Source organism: Acartia tonsa, chromosome 14 (assembly GCF_053477335.1).
Source record: "Acartia tonsa isolate MP-2025a chromosome 14, ASM5347733v1, whole genome shotgun sequence".
In the NCBI taxonomy this organism is placed as follows: Eukaryota; Metazoa; Arthropoda; class Copepoda; order Calanoida; family Acartiidae; genus Acartia; species Acartia tonsa.
In genome coordinates this window covers 13,670,586-13,693,168 of record NC_137273.1, presented here as the reverse complement: position 1 = coordinate 13,693,168, position 22,583 = coordinate 13,670,586, and the positions used below count along the sequence as shown (strand labels likewise).

Sequence of the window (22,583 nt, the reverse complement as noted above, 5' to 3'; positions counted from 1 at the left end):
GTGATGTCATGATATTAACAAGAATGTTATTCATGCATAGTTAAATAATAATATAGCTCTATAAATAGATTTGGATAAAGCTATTTTTATTTTGAAATTGTATATTTTGGGCTGAATAATGAAACTTAAAACTGACAGAAAAAGTGGAGGCATAATATGTGTGTGAAAAGTGTATAACATATCTTTTTGGTGCATAATTAAGCTTATCGGTCCCAATTCTGTTTTTCCCACCCCTCTTGGCCATTAGAGTTTACTTGTATGATCTTTGTGGGTCCTACGACAAACGCAGGAGTCCCAAACGTCGGAATGGACAAACGTCGGAGTGGACACTTAACCTAACCTATTTTAGACCATCTTATAGGTTTTTTAAATGCCTAACCCCTGCGGGGGGCTTATTTGTTCATTTATATCTTAACCTAACCTAATCTGTATAGAACTACTTAATAATATAATATTTTAACACTCTTGCGTTTGTCCACTCCGACGTTTGGGACTCCTGCGTTTGTCCTGGAACCTCTTTGAAACCTCCAAAACGTCGGCCCCTAAATATTTTTCTGTCTAACTAACATGGACAACGCTTATTGGTTAGTTTGTGATTCAGTAGGATGGGAGGGGATGGGGGTTCGTTATTTTAGCCAGCTACAAGTTTAACTTTATCAGAATACATGATAATCTGGTGAAGGAAGTAATAATAAGTCCCTTTTTATTTTAGATCAGTCTATTCTAAGCATGTCTATTGCCTATAGTCTAAACATCATTAGATACTTTAAAGGGAACTCATTTATAGTACAAGATAACAGGGCCATGGGGAAAAAAGGTTATCTGTCGAGGAAAAAGGTATAAGCAATGCATTTTTTCCTGTATTTAAAGATACTTGTTATGCATTTATTCCTAGGGGTGGGGGGGGACATTGGACTGTATATTATACTAGAACCCAAAGCAGTGTCCAAACTTGTCAACCAACCATTTCAATCTATATATTGGGTGTTCAATGGATACGTACATCAAATTATCTTCCAATGTCTTATCCTTTACACCCATGGGTATAACCAAATAAGGGAAGGAAGAGAAAAAGGGTTAAAATAAGGGGGGGGGGGGGGGGTAATAAGGTTTATATTTTCAATTCTAAGCTCAATTTACTATAGGCTAAAATTAGAGGTTTTCTGTAAAACTTACCAAAAAAAATTTTTGGCGGGGGAATTATTTTTTTAGTAGGTAGCGATTTCTTGATAGTGGTATTACCCTCCCCCCAAATAGTTTTATAAACTTTGTAAAGGAGAACCATATCGGTTCAGCGGTGAGTGAGTACACATAGATAGATAGACGTCCTGTTACTTTTATATAATCTGTAATGTATAAACGTTTCTTAGTGAGACTAAAATTAGAGAAATGATTGAATGGGGTGCAAGGGTGCTTAATTTTATCTCAAGAGCGTTTATAATTTTATCTATTAAATAGATTAAACCAAGGATGACAACATCCGTGGATAGCGAAGCATTAAAAATTAGATTGATTATTAAAAAAAGCCGAACTGACAAAGAAATATAGATTTAGTGTTCTAAAACGTACAAGGTTAGATGCTAATTGGTAGATAATACATATAGACGGACTAAGTTAATTTAATAATAGCTTTGTCGCTAATAAAGGACCTTATTAAATTATTTTATTTAATGCTTAAAGTACTTAATTTTTTGCCAAATTATGAAACTGTAAAAGTTCAATTTTTATCAGTTTTTCCTTAAAAGACTTTTCTATACATAAATGTATCTAATCTTTTGCTAAACTTTGTCTATTAAAAGTTAGTGATAAAACTTAAAACATTTTCTCTCTTTTTTTGCTACTTTATAACTAACTTTGTCTGTCCGTCTGTCGGTTAGTCTAACTTTTATTTTATCAACTGTTGTTGATGTTAGTGAAATATAATGATGAATATATTGACATTGAAAAATTTTTCGTGAATATAGGTTGTTGATATGGAACCTATTTATTGGCCAGTTTCTTCACCCAGTTGGTTTGGTGGGGGATTAGGTCAAGAAGGTAGATTAGGGGTATCGTTATTTAGCCAGCTGTGGGAATAATTTTATCAGAGCAAATTAAAAACTGGTGCAACATCCAAGTAATAATATATCGATTAATATAAATTCACTAAAACACCAATTAAAGTGTCTAGAATAACAATAAAAAATCTTGAAACCAAAAAAAAGAAACATTGATAGATAGGTGAAATTATTAAATTAATTCAGTACCTAATTTATGTATTTTGTTCACCCAAAAAAAAAAACGCGGTCAAAAATGAATTGATACCTAGATTTTTTTAACTTTCGCTTTTTGTTAGGTATAGATTTTTAACATTTTATGTACTTTTATATTATTTAATAATTTTGTCTTAGGAAAAGGTCTAGGTACATTTTATAGAAATTATGACAATAATTCTAAAAAAATATATATATATTTTCAAAGCCTTCCAATAAAAATGTCTTTTATAGTAGATAAGAGTTTACATTTTTCTTTAATATTTCCCAACTTTTACTGTATAATACTTTAATTAAACTACTTAAAGCTGCGATTTCTAGTTGTTTAAATGCTTTTTTAGAAGATTTTTCCCTGCTTTTTGAAGATTTTTTTCCATGTAAAGTTTAGCATAATTAATGAACCACGAGATGAACGGAGATTAACAGCCATTTACAAACTTTGGACACTTTTTGCAGGGAGGATGGGGACACTAGCACCCAAAGTTTTATGATAGCTTATTCTTATTCGTTAGCTTAACAACATTGGGGAATTTAATAAAATTTTGATTGGTTGGTTTATTAAGTTGAGTGTCCAATCGTTTTAACTAACTTATTGTATTCTATAGAAGGGGTTATTTTGTGTATCATCATTGGGCATGTACATCAATTTATCGGCCATTATCTTATCCGTTTAGAGCCCTGGTTAGACTGTTTTAATTTACACTAAAACAGAAATTTGTTCTAAAAAAAAATAAAGATATTGACTTTCATTAATTGGCCTATCCATGATTTTTTACTATGTACCTTATACCCTTCTTATTAAATATTAAATTAGCACAAGATATTCTTTTAGACGTTAAAAGTTGTAAAAAGTTTGTTTTTTAATTTTTAAATCCCTTTCAAATATATATAGGTTAAGCTAAATTATGGGAGAAAATTATGGAGAAAATTATGAGGAAAAGTAAGTAGAGAGGGGTGGCTAATGAAAATTTTTAACGTTTTTAGAATGCAGTGAAATTTCTGTTTTTGGCTAATCAGAAACAAGGATGACAACATATATAAAAGTAAAGCTCTAGAACGGTGGGACAAACGAACAGTAACATAAAAATCAAATGAATAGGATAATTATATCACAATTTTTTTTGTTAAAAAAGTAAAAAATCAACATGTATTAAATGGACATACGGACATTATGGTAACTATTATATAGTTGCTACGCTTTCTGAATCGTACCAGACTACTACAGTAGTCACCATGCAAAGTTTGAAACAGCTAATGGATTGTTCTAACATGCCTGAATTATCGATGATAGCTATTCGTTTCAGACGGACGGACCGACCCTAATTATAGAAAAACTTTGCTGTTAAAAAGTAAAGTAGATATTAAAGCGATGGCGCTTAATTGTTAATATTCCTTTTCTATTTGTTGAGCTTTGCTTTCAGAAATGTTGTTATCCTTGTTTCTTTTTGCTAAGATATTTTTCTACCAATTTTGTAAGCAACCCAAAAGGTGTTTTAAACTACATATTAGCATGTATACTATGTATAGCTCTAACTAATTATCATATTATGGTTATTTTCAACATGCATGCATTCTATAACTAAAAAGGGGTTAGTAGATAGAAAAAGAGTTTCCAAATTTAAAACATTAAAAAGGCTAAAATGGTAAGGTTTAAACATTGCTTTATTACAAAGTAATTAGCGGCTTAGAATCTAGGGAACCTGTATTCTAAGAGGTAGAGAAATATAGCCTAAAACCACCCCGGAACCTATGTAAACCTCTCCCACAATGCAATGGAGAGCACAATCGGATAAGTAGTTCTTGATGTCTTCAGAACTTGACAGCTTCAAACAAACAAAACCTTACTACAACATATAAACTTTATTTAATACCTAGGATTAGAAGATATCTTAAAACTGATTTAGCTCTCTATTTCAGGGAAGTTTTATAAAAGTACATAGTAATAAAATATGGCAACTCCTTGATTTTTAATTTATACATATTTCAAAATTGAGTATTAGATATGTATTACCTTACCATAGACTTAAATGTGCATTAATTTCCACGTATTAATACTTATGCATGGTGTTTCGTAGTCGCCAAAAGACACATTCCTCAATGATAATAAACAAAATTTTTCCTTTTGTAAGTTAGTTATTGTATATAAATAAAGTTTGGACACTGCAAATTTGAGCCAATCATTCAAGATGCATTCAAATTCAAGGCAACAAATAAGAGCACGTGGTGTTAATATTTTGGGTACAAGTATGATTTATTACCCAATGTATGTACCCTCCCTCAAGAAGGTTTGGGACATTGGGATGCTTTTTTCACTAGTCTCCAATGTTTAATAAAAATGTTTTCTTATTCATTGGCACATCAACTTTTTTGACTTTTATTGAATTTAATTTGTTGGTTCATTAGGTTGAATGTTAAAATGTTTCGAACACTAATTCTAATGTGTAATTTTGTGTTTCATAATTGGGGATGTACATCAATTTATCGGGCATTGTTTTATATCTTTAGAACCCTGACACTCCCTCTCAGGAAGCAAAGGGTTGAGACAGTTTGTGCTGTTTTAACAATGTGCGGTTCTGCTGATTTATTAATGTGGAAATGATATAACACTCGCCTTAAATTAGATTTTCTTAAGGGGGGGGGAAGTTTTGCCACTTTCGCTTACTCCGTGATTATTGGGCTAGGTATTAAAGTTAGACTATAGGTTATTTGGGATAAAAGTTTACTTTTGGGTAGTAGCTCACGTATTTTTAATCATTTTTTGGATAACCCCACCCCCTAGCCCCCCGGGGCTCAAAACCCCCCTAAAAATGAACCTAACCTTAATTTTCTCAGGAACCATTTGACCAATAGACATGATTTTTTAAACTTAAGCTTTTATGCTTGTAAACTAACTTCTAGTTTAGAAGTCATCCCCCTGCCGCCAACCCCTAGCCCTCCGGGGCTCCAAAAAACCCTAAAAATGAACCTAACCTTAATTTTCTCAGGAACCATTTGACCAATAGACATGATTTTTTAAACTTAAGCTTTTATGGTTATAAACTAACTTCTAGTTTAGAAGTCACCCCTCTGCCGCCAACCCCTAGCCCTCCGGGGCTCCAAAAAACCCTAAATATGAACCTAACCTTAATTTTCTCAGGAACCATTTGACCAATAGAGATGATTTCCTAAACTTAAGCTTTTATGGTTATGAACTAACTTTAAGTTTAGAAGTCAACCCCCCTTGGGCCAACCCTTAGCCCCCCGGGGCTTAAAAAAAAAACCTAAAAATGAACCTAACCTTAATTAAAATTTCTTATTTGAAGAGTTAGATGTACACTTATTAAACCAAATATGCTTACTTTTGGATGTTATTGACATATTTGCTGAAAAAATTAGAATTGGCCTCCAGGTTCAGGTGCTGCAGGCCTCCAGGTCCACTCTGGAGACAGGTAAAATTAAAATTTCTTATTTAAAGAGTTAGAGGTACACTTATTAAACCAAATATGCATCTTTTTGGATGTTATTGACATATCTGCTGAAAAAAATGAGAATCGGCCTCCAGGTTCAGGTACTGCAGGCCTCCAGGTACTCTGGAGACAGGTAAAAATTAAAATTTCTTATTTGAAGAGTTAGAGGTACACTTATTAAACCAAATATGCTTCTTTTTGAATGTCATTGACATATTTGCAGAAAAAATTTGAATCAGCCTCCAGGTTCAGGTGCTGAAGGCCTCCAGGTCCACTCTGGAGACAGGTAAAAATTAAAATTTCTTATTTGAAGAATTAGAGGTACACTTATTAAACCAAATATACTTCTTTTTGGATGTTATTGACATATCCGCTGAAAAAATTAGAATTGGCCTCCAGGTTCAGGTGCAGCAGGCCTCCAGGTACACTCTGGAGACAGGTAAAAATTAAAATTTCTTATTTGAAGAGTTAGAGGTACACTTATTAAACCAAATATGCTTCTTTTTTAATGTTATTGACATATTTGCAGAAAAAATTAGAATCAGTCTCCAGGTTCAGGTGCTGCAGGCCTCCAGGTCCACTCTGGAGACAGGTAAAAATTAAAAAATTTTATTTGAAGAGTTAAAGGTACACTTGTAAAACCAAATATGCATCCTTTTGGATGTTATTGACAAAACTGCTGAAAAAATTTAAATCGGCCCCCAGTTTCAGGTGCTGCAGGCCTCCAGGTCTATTCTGGACAGGTAAAAATTGAAATTTCTTATTTAAAGAGTTAGAGGTCAACTTATGAAACAAAATATGCCTCTTTTAGGTTACTATCAACGAACCTAAAGAAGATAATAAATTCGGCCTCCAGGTCCACTCTGGACAGGTAAAAATTGAAATTTCTTATTTGAAGAGTTAGAGGTCAACTTATCAAACAGAATATGGTTCTTTTGGCTCTTATTACTATTTCTGGAGAAAAATATTAAATTGGCTCCAAGTTCAGATATTCACCTGACCAGCTGCAATCAGCGGTCACCAAGACGCAGGTAAAAGTGTCCATATCAAAAAGTATCAATGAATATGATACCTAACATGTCTAAAAAAACAGCGAAAATATCTGATAATACCCCCAAAAAGATTTTATTTTTTTCTTTAAATATGGTAATATTATCCAACAAGATGCTTATTTTCTTGTGAATTGACCTCTAACTCTTAAATTAAGAATTTAAATTTTTTCATGTCTAGAGTTGAACTGGAGGCCTGCAGCACCTGAACTTGGAGGCCGATTTAAATTTTATCTTCAAGTATGTTATTAACATCAAAAACGATGCATAGTTTGTTTTATAAGTTAACCTTTAACTCTCCAAAGAAGAAATTTTATTTTTACCTATCCAGTGTCCACCTGGAGGCCTGTAGGACCCGAACCTGGAGGCCGATTTTAATTTTTTCAGCAGATATGTCAATAACATTAAAAAAGAAGCATATTTGGTTAAATAAGTGTACCTCTAACTCTTCAAATAAGAAATTTTAATTTTCACCTGTCAAGAGTGGACCTGGAGGCCTGCAGCACCTGAACCTAAAGGCCGACTCTAATTTTTTCAGCAGATATGTGAATAACCTCCAAAAAGATGCATATTTGGTTTAATAAGTGTACCTCTAACTCTTCAAATAAGAAGTTTTAATTTTTACCTGTCTCCAGAGTGGACCTGGAGGCCTGCAGCACCTGAACCTGGAGGCCGATTCTCATTTTTTCAGCAGATATGTCAATAACATCTAAAAATAAGCATATTTGGTTTAATAAATGTAACTCTAACTCTTCAAATAAGAAATTTTAATTAAGGTTAGGTTCATTTTTAGGGTTTTTTTGAGCCCTGGGGGGCTAGACGTTGCCGGCAGGAGGGACTTCTAAACTTAAAGTTAGTTTATAACCATAAAAGCTTAAGTTTAAGAAATCATCTCTATTAGTCAAGTGGTTCCTGAGAAAATTAAGGTTAGGTTCACATTTAGGGTTTTTTGGAGCCCCGGAGGGCTAGGGGTTGGCGGCAGGGTGGTGACTTCTAAACTAGAAGTTAGTTTATAAGCATAAAAGCTTAAGTTTAAAAAATCATGTCTATTGGTCAAATGGTTCCTGAGAAAATTAAGGTTAGGTTCATTTTTAGGGTTTTTTGGAGCCCTGGAGGGCTAGGGGTTGGCGGCAGGGGGGTGACTTCTAAACTGGAAGTTAGTTTACATGCATAAAAGCTTAAGTTTTAAAAATCATGTCTATTGGTCAAATGGTTCCTGAGAAAATTAAGGTTAGGTTCATATTTAGGGTTTTTTTGGAGCCCCGGAGGGCTAGGGGTTGGCGGCAGGGGGGTGACTTCTAAACTAGCAGTTAGTTTATAAGCATAAAAGCTTAAGTTTAAAAAATCATGTCTATTGGTCAAATGGTTCCTGAGAAAATTAAGGTTAGGTTCATTTTTAGGGTTTTTGGAGCCCCAGAGGGCTAGGGGTTGGCGGCAGGGGGGTGACTTCTAAACTAGAAGTTAGTTTATAAGCCTAAAAGCTTAAGTTTAAAAAATCATGTCTATTGGTCAAATTGTTCCTGAGAAAATTAAGGTTAGGTTCCTTTTTAGGGGGGTTTTGAGCCCCGGGGGGCTAGGGGGTGGGGTTATCCAAAAAATGATTAAAAATACGTGAGCTACTACCCAAAAGTAAACTTTTATCCCAAATAACCTATAGTCTAACTTTAATATCTAGCCCAATAATCACGGAGTAAGCGAAAGTGGCAAAACTTCCCCCCCCCTTAACTCAACAAATTTGAATATGTAACCCAAACTAATCTAAACCAATCTACATTACAGCAGAGCGAGAGAGAGGGAACAATGAACAATTAAGCTAGTCCCCAAAGTTTTATAACAACGTTTTCTTATTCGTTGGCTTAACAAGTTTGGGGACTTTTACTGTATTTTGATTGGTTAGTTTATTATGTTCAAAGTAAAGTGTTCCAACGTTTTAACCAATACTTATGAATAGGGAAAATTTTGTATGTCAACATTGGGGATATACATCAATTTATCGGCCATTGTCTTATCCCTTTAGATTCCTGACATTACAGTTTCTTTATCAGAAAAATGAAGAAAAACTATTCTAAAAATGCATATTTTCTTTGTTGATGACAATTACAGCATAATATTAAACATGCAAAAATAATGAATTTTGTTCCAAAATGATTATTCTTTTTTAGGTATGTATCTCTCTTTAAATATGTTTCTTTTAACCAAACTCCTACCGATATATAATTCAAAGGTTATTATAAGTACATTTTCATCGAATATTGTACACTAAATTTATTATTATTATTAGAATCTAGATTATTATGGTACCCTTTATTTGGTTTAAAGTGTTTAAACTTTTCAATCAATAGTTTAATCTAGATATGGGGTAATTTTGTAATAATTGAGAATGTACATTAATATATCGTCCATTATCTTATCCCTTGAGAATCAAGATGCTTGATTATACTTTCCTCATACTTTTGTCAAGGGCCTAAAATTAATATGAATTTCACAAAACTGACTGCTATTTATCGGCCACAAACTTACTAATTTACAAGTCTAGTTGATGAATGGCCACGCTTTTCAACGAAGCCTACCTAGGCTGCTAGGCCATATCATCCCTCAATTCAAGGAGACTTAAGTTAAAGGTAGAGAAATTAAAGTTTATATACTGTAATGTCTTGCAAATATTTCGGCAAAGGCAAATTATCAGGAATCTTAAGGGAAAAGACAATGGATGATAAATTGATACATCTTTGATTATGCTTAACTGTATTTCCCTTTCTGTAAATGATAATTATTGGTTAAAAGTTTGAACAGAATTAGTTTAAACTAAATAATAAGATTGAATTAAGGCTCCAGAGTTTAAACAAATGAGGGAACAGGTTTCAAACCTTTTGAATGAAAGTCCTTGATTCTATTTTTACAGTGTCTAGTTTTTGCCAACCACGGTTGTAAAAAGATACAAGAGTTAAGGGCAAAAAGGAAAATTTTTCTATGTTTTCACATTAATTCAAATATTTTATTACATTTTCAAATAGAAAAAAAAATTAAAAATAATGTTACTTACATTACAAGAAAATTGCATTTTTTGCATTTTCACTGAATAAAATCATTTTGAAAATTAACATTTTTTCGTAGCATTAAATAAACATACATATACGAGTATAAAGAATGTATATATGTTGTTAGCCCCTTATAGGCTATTGGCATATATGTATTAACTAGAGGCTTTGCCGCTAGCCTCTAGGATCTTTGCTTTAGAATCAGATAATTAGCCTTAAGCCTAAAAAGGCTTCTTTATATAGTTTTATCTCTTGTTTTTTTGTTTAGCTTTATTACTTATTTTTTGCTTAAAATGTAAGTTTATAAAAATATGCTTTTTCTTATAGATGAATTGGGTAATTTTTCAGCTTCCTAAAATGCATTGATTAATGCCCCAAACCCGTTTTTAATCATATACTTGTGGCAACAAAAAAATTGTTCAAATTCGCTTTCCCCTACTTACGTTCTCAGCAGGGCGCCCGTTTTTTTGCTGTAAAAGGCCCATACACGTTTTTTTTTGTCAAAATCACCACCCTATTCCTACCTACTTAGGTGCTTCTGCAATGTAGCTAAAATATAAAGCAGGTATCCAAAGGGATAAGACACTGGCCGATAAATCAATGTACATGATGATAAACAAAATTACCCTTTCTGTACATTAAAATAATTGGTTGAAATGTTTGAACTTAATAAATCGAAATTCACTTATCAAAGTTGTTTAACCAACGAATATGAAAACGTTATTAGAAAACTATTGGGACTAGTGTAATAAACAGCCCATTGTCCCTTCTCTCTCTTACCATAAAGTCATTGCAATAATAGTAAAATAATCATTTTCAAGTGGCAAAAAATTAAGATATGTCTAATTTTGCTAACCAGTAATCAAAGAATTTTGCTGTTTTTGTTGAACAGCTTCAACTCTGGTCCAACAAACCCCTTTCTTCTTCTTTGATTCATTGATTGGAGTTTAAATATTATGGCATGGGGTTTTTACATGCTTTTTTTCTACATGAGAAAAAAGAATTTGTAGATTTGTAATAGAACTGATATTTTATTGCATGACCTATTACTGGATGTCCATACTTAATTTCTTTTTGATATGTTTAACGGCCAAGGTATTCCCTCTAACTAATTTTGTTACGTCTCAGAAATAGCATCTCTAGTATGATGTAGCTAATGTGGTTAAGACTCAAACCCAACATCTCCCAGACAGTAAACAGGCATTGTAAGATTAATACAGATTCCTTTTTACCTGAATTTTGTTTGTGTATATGGATGTAATTATGAACCTAGCTTCTTATAAAATTAACTACGTATGTTTAGAAATAAGTTAAAAGCAGGGGTTTAGGGGAGGGGACATTGGAATATAAATTAATTATACTGGTCCCCAAATTGATTTAGACACTTTCTCTCATTCGTTGACTTGAAAATCTTGATAGGAAAGTATAAATTCATCTACCTAAAGGGTTAACTTCAAATTATCTTGTATTGTCTTACCCCTGAAGAAATGGTCTTTTTGGGGGCCTGAATTTCTTGCGGGTCTTTTTGTAATTATTAATATACCTATACAAATTAAACAGCATGACGTTAAAATTGAAGTAGGCCGACATTAGCGCAACTACTCTGTACCCTCTTTGTTGGCGGATTTTTTAAATTTAAGATTTAAATTTAGCCCGAAGGAAAGTCAGAATTTTGGCTATGAATTTTAATTTCGTAATATAACAGACTAAAACCATCTCAAAAGCTATGCCAAGCTTTCCTTAAATGGAGAACTCCCTATCAGTTCAGTGGTTAGCAAGATCATAACGGACAAACAACAAACAAAAACCTTACTACTTTCTCCACTATGTATTGACTTTGTGTATGTAAAAAAAATGCTAATAGAATATGTGCAAAATTAACTGATTAGCTCAAGTGGTTCTTATCCTAATCTTATATAACTTAAATAATAATGGATTTATTTATAAATGGATACAGATTTTCGAAGATTTTTTTCTGTTCGTTGATTTAGACATGCTACAATAGCAGATCTATAGTATAGATGTATATACAGACAACTACCTCCTTTCCATTTTCAAAGACCTGTTTCGTCTGCTTCTAAATTATTTTCTGCTACTTGGCTGTATTAATATAAGCGACACCATTGGTTGATTTTCAATGACCCAATAGAAAGGTTGCACAAGGTTGTTGCGATGGGGAGATACAGCTATTTAACCCTTTCTCTCTCTAAAGTTTTACTCTAATGTTACAATTAAAAAAGCAATCTTGGAGGTAGGGGATATAGGATTGTAGATTACACTGGTACCCAAAGTTTTGCAATCAATCACTCCATGATAATTGGAATATTTGCATTAGTTGACTAATCTCAAAGTAACTTTTAAAACTTTTTTTCTCTCTGTCTTACAATTACCCCATTTTTTCTGGCTTTTGCCCCATATGTTATGCAAAATTTAATTTAATTTTTTTTATAGAGCTTTGATTTTTTAATGTCTTTTATAAACAATGGCGGGGTGGGTGAATCGGCTCCTTTCATGTTCAATTTTAGTGTTAAAAGTAAAAGTAAAAAAACAAATATTTCTAGTGATGATTTCTCTTGGGAGAATGGTGGTACCAATTAAAAGCTACATTGTAAAGGAGAACCATATTGATATAGCGATCTCAATCGGTACAAACTAACATTCTGTTACTTTTTTATGTAAGGAAACGAACTAACGTATCATATATACAGAGAAGCTTTTGCTTTTAAAAAGGTTTTATCTATGTTCTTTTTTACCTAAATTTTATATAATGTTAGAGGAAGTGTAAAGATAAGAAGTACTTGAAAATATAAGAAAGGTTTAATCACGGAAAAATTTAAATTTCCATCCACTCAACAAGTTGGGATAATTTTTCATATTCTTTTAGTCTAGAATTAATCATTTTTTAACAGGCATCTAACTTTATTTTAGCTTTAAAACTTAAGATGCATTATAGTGATTAAATAGACAGTAAATTGTTATCGAGTATTAATATAGATATTAAACAAACTAATAAAGTAGAATATAAAGAAGTATAGATTAGACGCGCTATAAGTTTAACTTAAACGTATATAAGCACTTATAAAGAAGATTTTATGGGTTTAAAAATAAATAAAATACAAAGGTCTTTGTTAACGCATCTTCTTACAAATTGAGTTTTTAATTTTTTAAACACTGAAATAATATGTTTTATTTTAATGATTATTAGGTATATTTTTTTTTCATAAAATAACACCCACATATTTTTAACATGACTATTTAAAAAAAAAGTTTAAACAGGGAGTGAAAGGACATAGGGTTGTTTATTACACTAGTCCTCAAAGTTTTATGATAACGTTTTCTTATTCATTAGCTCATCAAGTTGGCTGTGCAGCCCAGGAAGATCACCACCTCACCCGAGGTTATCAGGTATTCATTAGCTCAACAGGATGGAATTTTGATTACTTGGTTTATTAAATTGAGTGTCCAAACGCTTCAACCACTAATTGTAATCCACAGAAGGGGTAATTTTACATTGGGGAAGTACATCTATTTATCGGGCATTGTCTTATCCCTTTAGATCCCTGATTTTTAATACATAAACTACACACCTAATATCTTATGTAATAAATAACATAAGAACATTCCTTTATAACTACTTTCTTTTTAAATTCAGCGTTGCGGAGCCGTTTGATTTTGGTGCGGCTTCAGCTCCGGATTTGGTACGATGACCTAGAATCAAGAAAAACCAATCATATTTTTTCTGCCATGTTTATTTTTGACTTGAAGGTTTTAAAAGTTCAATTTTTGATAAAAATGAACTTGAAAAACTTAAAAGGGGCATTTGTACACGACACATAAGAGTTTTAAAATTATAATAAATAAAAAAGAAAGGGGTAGGTTTCTGTTAAAATCCGTAAAGGTTATGTGTAAATTTGTCTATAGTTCTTTTCAATAGGAAATACATATATTTTGTGAATATTATCGTTCTACTACTAATTTTTCTACCAGAAACCTACCCCTTTCTTTCTTATTTTAGCTAACCCAGAGCCGTTTTTCAACGAAAATAACGGCTCCAGCTCCAGCAAAATATGACGGCTCCGGCTCCTCAACGCTGCTTTTAGTAAAGATGATCGCTTGAAAAACTGCATTTTTTCTAAATGAACTAATTCAAATTCTTATTTATATAAGATGTTTTATAAGTTAGTAAATACTGAATAGATAGGTATCCTATTTTTTTTTATACAGTGTTTTGTATTACATATTTTTTACAATATGAGCAATCCTAATATATAAAGTAGCAAGCTTCTTTGTCTGTAGCGGAAGATCTCGCTAACCGCTGAAAAGATAGGTTATCCATTTAAGAGAAGCTTCACATTGGCCTTTGGTTTTAGGATTTTTTATGTCGTGGGATAGTTTTAAGCTATTTTTTCCCTTTCTCTAACCCTTCATAAACAACGCCTCTCTCTCTCTCTCTCTCTCTCTCTCTCTCTCTCTCTCTCTCTCTCTCTCTCTCTCTCTCATAAAATACAATTAGAGATTACTAAAATACAATTGAATTGGAAGCAATCGTCCTTGCTTTTATCCAGTTTGCAAGAAACCCTGTCAAAAATTACATAACATTGTACATACCAACCAAACAAAAAACCAATTTTGAAAAATGTTGCCGTATCCTTTCAATCTAACTTGCATAAAAAGAGTCAATACATAAGGCTAGGAAAAATACAAAATGCTATCAAACGGTTCTAGACGGTAGCTGTTGGTACTAGAAGTTTCAAAAATGGTTATTGCTATTATTTAACATGAATTAAACCAAAAATATGTTTTAAATAGTTGATTCCTACGTAATTGATAATGAATTTACCCTGAAAATAGGCAAAAAACGGCTAAACGGCTGAGCCACCAGCCGTTACTTTTCCAACTTTTTGTTCAATTTAGGGAAAATAGACCTACCAAGGATTACTCATGCAAAAGTTTAGATCAAAATTCGAATTCTAAGTGCCAAGTGCTGATTACGAGATGGTTGCATTAAACACCCCCCCCCCCCCTTCAACCCTAAAAAATATAAAAAAGTAATTTTTCAAACCTTAAGAAATTATCTAGCAAATTTAAAAGTTGTGCCTGTTTAAAAGATTGCAACGTTGTATTATAATGCAATTTTTTGCGTCAGAGAATTGCAGCATGTTTAGGTGTGTTTTAAGCGGGGGTTTTGCAAATTAATCAATTGGTGGATTTTCAGCGATTTTTTTTACTTAGGTCTAATGAGGTGTTTTTGCTTTTGCCTTCTTCAATATTAATTCTGCTGTTAATTGATTTGTTTTTGCTTCGCTTTTATGAAGATTTCATCCTTGTTTTTAAACATTTTCTTTCTTTTTTTTCCAATAATGCATTCCTATTAGAATAGAACATTTTAAATTACTAAAATTTTTCTTACATTTGGTTATATAAGCAGTAATTTTAAATGGAATTTTGTAATACTAGCGGCTACGCCCCTAGAGGCCTCTAGTGGCACTTTAAATGTTTTTGTTTGATAAAGTCTATACTATAATTATTTACGTACGATACCTCTTCATTTGACGTTGAAGTCTCCTAAACGTTTTTTAAAATTTCGATTTTTTTGTCATTTCTCTTGGGAGGGTGGTGGTACCCTCCCCCAAAATAGTTAAAAACCTTCCCGGGAACTATGAGAAGCTACCCTGTAAAGGAGAACCCGATCGGTTCAGCGGTTAGCGAGATCCTTCGCTACAAACAAACAGACAAACACACAAACACACAAACAGACAGACAGACATCGTTCTACTTTGTATTATAGATATCTTTTTAGTATATTTGTATGCATTTTAGGGTCTCTTAGGGTTTTAAGGCTATATCGTTTTATTATCTTAAGGGATAAGACAATGGAATATACATTATACATTGATGTACATCCCCAATGTTGATAAATAAAGATTATCCCTTCTCTCGGTGTACATAATTGGTTTAAATGTTTGGACAACTATCTAAAATTACAGTCCAATGTCCAATCCCTCCCAGGTTTAATATAGTCTACTGAGAGACGTAGTTTAAAAAGGATAATTATTCATTATTAAAAGTTGCTATGGGGGTTAACTTTTTAATGGAAAATTATGTACCTTTCTTGTCAAAACTTAAAATATGTCAAGATTTATGTATATGTAATAATTGAGAATTTATGTATAAATAAAAGTATAAAAGGGTTCTTTGAAACATTACAGAAAAAAAGTTTCCAGTATAGCTTTGAAACCGGTTAATATCCGCAGAATTAGAACCGGTTCTTATTCATACTGAAAAATCATGTATAGCATTATATTACATACAATTTTCCACAAATATTAAAATTAATACCAGTTTTGTTAAACCGGATCTTCGTTCCCTCAAGCTATCAAAACTGGTTAAATCATACAATTTCTCTTTTCATATCCGCGGAAAGCTACCAATAATAAAATGCCAAAATCTTTCAAACTATATTCCTATATTTCTGAAGGAAATGTTAACTTATTTGTCGATAAAAGTTTGCAAAGGACATTTCTTTTACTATTTGATCTTTCAATTAGTTAACAGGGATTAAAATTATAAAAAAAAATTAAGTTTAATTTATACTACACCATAATAAAGCGTTACCTTACGCTGTTTGACCCAAATAGTCAAGGTTCTGAAGGGATAGGACAACAGACGATAAATTGATATACATCACCAATGATGATAAACTAAATTATACCTTGTGTAGGTTTGAATTATTAGTTAAAAAGTTGAATATTTTTTGACAACTCAATCAAGGTTTTAAACAACTTTGGGTACCAGAATTATTTACAGTTTGTGATGTAATAATAAACTGTAGTTCGCAGAACGAAAAAATTCTTCAGAATAACAATCCCTGCTAACACTATTATTTTGTGCATTATTTTTTAGAAATCTTAATTTGGTGCATTTATAAGAAGAAATATTTATTTTAACTTAAATATTGAAAAAAAATTGCAATTTTATTTAAAAGGAAAATAGTTGAACTATTTTGAAATCTGTGAAATATTTATTTTTATATTGATGCGTAGTCTAGTGTGCCTATATGTTTGTTAGACTCTTACCCCTTCTGTACATTACAATTGGTGGTTGAAACGTTTGTACACTCAACTTATGAACCGACCAATTAAAATTCAATTAAATTCCCCAAAGTTGTAAAGCCAACGAATAAGAAAACGTTAATATAAAACTGTGGGGACCAGGGTAACCAATAGCCTAAAGTCCCCTCCCTCAGAGGGTAAAAAAGATGAAATAAAAATTTTTTTGTGATGAATTCTCCCTTCCTGTCTAAATTGGGTGTGGATTGAAATATATTGTATGCAATTAACAGATTGTGACAACAAAACTACTAATTTTAAACATCTAAAAAAGCGTCAAGTAAGCTCCTCTTAAATTATGTGATAATGTGATAGATGATAAATTGATAGATTCCTGGGACAACAAAGTACAATATTATAAGCGAAGCAACTCTATAATCAAGTCCTAAAAATGTATGTCCACAAACAAATTTACTTACAATTTTGCTTCTACTCTTATACTTTTATATTCTGATTATTCAGTTATGACACTGTACACGTTTGTCCTACCGTTTCAGTGCTTTGCTTTTATGGATGTTGTCATCCTCGTTTTTTAGCTGGTTTTTATTTTAGTACTTTTTGTTGTTGTGCAAAAACCGCCGTAGCCCTAATCGTGAATGCAATTTTTGCTCACTTGCCAATTTAATATGCAATAACGAGAAAAATTGCAAAACATTAAAAAGAAACATATTATCAACGCGTTAGAATTTCAAATTGGAAAATAGACAAGGATGCCTTTTTGCGTTTGGAGCTTGAATATTTCTGAAAACCATATTCATTTTATGAAGTTTTAATAATGAAATTAGGGCTGTCTTTTTATCTTTTTATCGTCCATTGTCTTATCCTTAGTTTTAATAAAATATTTTTTAACAAAGCAAATTACAGAACAGCTATGACTGATAATATTAAATGTAGAAAGTTATGAAAAAAAGGGCGGGTGTTGAAAATTAAGTGCATAGATACTCCTATTAATTTCAAATAGATATTAGATAGACAAATATAAGAAAGTGTTATTAAATTTGACGGATTTTTGCACTTTTTAGATAAATAACATTAGCAGAAATTAGATTAGCAGAAAAATAGCTTAAACCATCCGGTGACCTATGTTAATCTTCCCTAAAATATATATCTTAATCGACTCAGTGGTTAATGAGATCTTGAAAGGACTAAGAAACTAAATATTTTACTATTAAGTATAATATCTCAAAAAAAAAATCATATCTTTTTGTTTAACCACTAAAAGATTCATTTACCAAAATTTTCTAATTATTATTTTTTGTATTTCAGGAAGGTTTGAACACCAGCGGGGAGAGCGAGCATGAGATCCCTAAATACATCAGCGATGTCACTGATATGTCTAACTATGTCAGAGGAAGGTTTCTGGGAAAGGTGAGTGTGAATTATAGGATAGCTACGCGCATTTTTCTATCGCTTCCAAACTGATTAATATTCGGTGGATTAGAACCGGTTTTCAGTAATACTGAAAAATTATGAATGGCCAGTTTTCTACAAATATAAAAATGTACTATCATAAGATTAAAACCAGTTTTTTAGCCCTTGCCTACGAAATCTCGGAGTTAAAAACACTGGTATTTATCATATAGTCGTACATTTTTATATCCGCGGAAAGCTGTGTATAATACGATGCGAGAAATAACTATTGCCCAATAGGAATATTATCACGATTTGCCTTTAACGAGTAATGATCCTTTAAACATCTCTATAGAAAATAATATAAATATGTTAGTTATGAACTTGAGCTTTAACTAAATACCCTAAATTTGTGATAGCAAAAGTTACCATTTCAGAAAAATGATTTTGGCTTAAGTTGCAAGAGTTAACTAAAATTGTTGATTTTCTAAAAATAAGCTTCTTTTAAGGTTGCATATGATTTTAAAGGTACATGTTAGAAAATATGAAACTAAAGGCATACTGTCGATTAAAATCTAGTTATTTAATGCCTATTTCTCAATTTATTATTATTAAACTAAAATTGGTTGGTATTTGTAAAAACTAACATTTGTACTTAAGGAAAAGACAAAACCAAAAATCATAACTTTTATATAATATCCGAATATTAATAACGTCAATTCATAAAGAAAAAAACTAGACATAAAACGTCATAAATAAGTTGAAAGTTAGGGGAAAATGTTTAGATTGTTAATTAGTAATCACTGATTTTTAAGAGATTTTTACGAAATATTATACCTACAGATTTTTTTGGTATATTTAAAAGATAAATTTTCAGTGGTTTCGGGGACAATTGATTGTAACCATACTGGTACCCAAAGTTTTATCTCATTTGTTGGCATAAACCTGTTGGTACTCTGTGTAATAATGGGGTTATACATCAATTTATCTTCCATTGTCTTATCCCTTAAGATCCCTGAGAAATGTCACTTGAAGAGCACTTGAAGCTTCCTTTTTCCCTGGTATCCACGTCACAATCAACTTAATTTTCTCAATGAAACCATTGGCTATCATGAAACCTTTACAGCTGGTTCTTCAATTTTAACATCCAAGAAAACACAATATTATTACAGTTCAGAATACACTGATAATTTACTGTAATATTTTTGAATGTTTGGACTTTAGAAACCAAAGTTGTAACAAGTTTTTAGTTTATTAATAAAAGTTATTAAGCTGCAAAATCAATATATCCATGGAGGGAGGGGACATTGGACTGTCTTTTTTACATAAGTCCCCAAAGTCATAAAATAACATTTTCTAATTCTTGGCTTAACCTTGGAGGTTTTTAAGTGGATTGTGATCGGTTGGCTCATCTAATTGGGTGTTTCAACCACTAATTTAATCTGCAGAAGGTTTTTCAGAATCATTGGTATGGACATTAATTTATTAATGTTTATTTTATTTAATATGTTGGATAGAAACCAGTTATGAATTTCTGTATTTTTAGGAATTTTAAAGATTTTTTACTGCTTAAATGAAACCAGGGATAAGGTAATTGCCGATAAATTGATGTACATCCCCAATAATGATAAACAATATTATTCTGTAGATTTAAACACAGGACTTAATGAACTGACCAATCAAATTTTTCAAAGTCACCAAAGTTGTTAAGCCAACGAATAAGAAAACGTTATTATAAAACTTTGTGGACTAGTGTAATAAACAAACCAACTCTGAAATAAAACAACTTATAGATCGATAAGTCTAAAAAACTTTTATTTGTATAAAAAAAAAAAAGGAAATTATTATCATTGTGAAAGAAAAAAGTAACATTACTCATGGAGGGAGGGGACATAGAACTGTAAATGATACTGGTACCCAAAGTTTTTTAACCTTATTGGTTGACTTAAAACTTTGGTTACTTACAATGAATCTTAATTGGTTGGTTCAAACTAGAAGTACCCACCATTTTATCCAATAATATTCAACTACAGAAGGGTTAATTAAGTTTATTATCAATGAAGTATGTTAATCAATTTATTGTCTTATACCTCAAAATCCCTGAAAAAAACTTGTAAGTTTTGATTAATCTACCAATTCTTGTGTATTGGTTTAGAATCAGAAATATTTGGAAAGAATTAGCAGGGAGGGAGGGGACATTGGACTGTAAATTAAACTTACACCCTTTATAAGCATAATCTATTATTGGTGCTTTTACTAAATCTGGATGGGAAAGTAAAAACCAACAGTGCCTGAACTTTTTCTCAAATAATCCTAAAGGGGTAGTTTCACGAAAGGCATTTGAACTTGATTTAGTGAACCGCATATTTTTTCCTGGTTAATGGGTTAAACTACATTTATATGGCATATATTTGAAAGAATTTTAATATTCTATCACGTAGTTTTTAAAATATCAAGACTAAGTGGTAGAAAATTGAAATTCTTCCAAATATATGCCATATAAATACAGTTTAACCCATTAACTAGCAAAAAATATACGGTTCACTATAACCCCTTAAGATCCCTGGATTAATGAAACACCTGACAAAAAGCAAAAATCTATTAACTTGGCCGTTAAAAGATCTTAAGCAACAGACATATATGCATCCTAATTAGATATACATAGAATTTAACAAGCATTCACAGAGGGGCCATCAAATAATTGTAAAACTCTTGTTATACATTTAAACAAGGATGAAGAAACAGAAATGAATAATTGTGCCTAATTGCTCGAGGTATATTATTTCAAAAGCATAGGTAATATAGACATCTTTCAAATTTTGGTGTAAAAAATCCAATGTTAAATTAAAGACTTTTTTGTTACAGGAATTATCGCTTGGACAATTCTAAAACTTAAAAAATTACGTTAAAGATATATTCATCATTGACGTAAAAACTAAACCTAATTTTAGAGTAGCTGCGCTACTTGTAAAGAAAAACAAAAGATTTTACTGCTAATTAGGATCTTCTAAATGAAAAGAATTAAATTTCAAATAGCTCGACATAGCATAAAAGAAATTAGTTAGATAAGATTTATTTAATTATTTTTCATTGTTAAGGAACTTTTTATATTATTTTAATTAAAGGATTGTTTTATAAGTTTTTATTATTCATTTTGTTATAGGTTTTTACATCTATGAAGTGTCAGAGATTCTAAGGGATAAGAAGAATAAATTAATGTTGATACCCACTTACAGTGAACAAAATTACCCCCTTTAAATTTGTGGTTAGTAATAGTTTGTATCAACCAATCAAGATAGAACAAAAGTATCCATGTTTTTATGCGTGCAAATGACGTAAATTTAAAACTTCGGGTACAATTATTCTTTACATTCTAATGTACTTTTTAGAAAACCATTCAGCCCGAAACTTTTCTGTCTCTTCAATAATTATACTTACTGAAACGAAATGTATTGTTTTTCTGCTTGTCTCTTCCTAATGGCCATTTTTCCAGTCTTCTCATATTTTGGTTTAATATACGTGGATTATAACATGAATATAATTAATTGGTCAGTTCGTTCATCCAGTAGGGGGGGATGGGGTGTATCGTTATTCTAGCCAGCTGCAAGTGTTTTTTGTTAGGTTACATGAAAATCTGATGTAAGATCCAAGAAATAATAAATCCATTTCTAAGTTATATTGTTATTGTAGGTATAAGTAGATATTGAAAGAAAGTCTATTTCTTGGCTTCATAGCTAATAGAAGTACATTTACTTAGATTGATAGTATTTTGGTACAGGTCTTTTAAATCCCAGTGTCAAAAATTGTTTGAAGTTGGAGAGAGAGTTAAGCCTAAAATATATAGCCTGAAACCGTTCCAAGTTTTGTATATGATATTATACAACAAGCATGTGATTGATATTGTATAGTTTCTCCTGAATGGTGAACCATATCGGTTCAGTGGTTGACAAGATCTATACAGATATTATCTTTATACAAAAAAATATATTGTCTTAACGATTATGTAAGCAAAGCAGGCAGGGTTTCGGATCCGCATTGATTTTTTTGCGGATCCGGATCCTCCAAATTTGGTCAGTGCGGATCCGGATCCGGATCCTACCGGATCCGGTTCCGGATCCTTGACAATAAAAATAAAATCACCAAACTTTTCAAAAAATATTTATTCTTTAATTCGAAGTCAAAAATACTTTTAATTGTCAAGTCTGATCCTAAACCTTAAAGATTGGCTCTCATCAAGAGAATGTCTGAGATTTTATATAAATTTAGGTAGATTTTTCCATTTTTTCCGCATTTTTTTGAGTCCAAGGATCCGGATCCTTAAACTCGAAAATATGCGGAT

The 22,583-nt window shown here is 31.6% G+C and overlaps 1 protein-coding gene across 2 annotated transcripts in view; it reads left to right on the top strand.

Annotated features, from left to right (window-relative positions):
- Positions 1-22,583, top strand: part of LOC145305193 (serine/threonine-protein kinase PLK1-like) — an 82,721-nt gene that overhangs the window by 18,147 nt on the left and 41,991 nt on the right. For both annotated transcript variants that reach the window (XR_013874525.1, XM_080146740.1), the window contains exon 4: positions 18,161-18,262. Coding sequence is in view for 1 of the 2 variants with exons in the window: in XM_080146740.1 (XP_080002866.1) it covers positions 18,161-18,262 (102 nt within the window). In the remaining variant the exon portion in view is untranslated. The remainder of the gene's footprint in view (positions 1-18,160; positions 18,263-22,583) is intronic.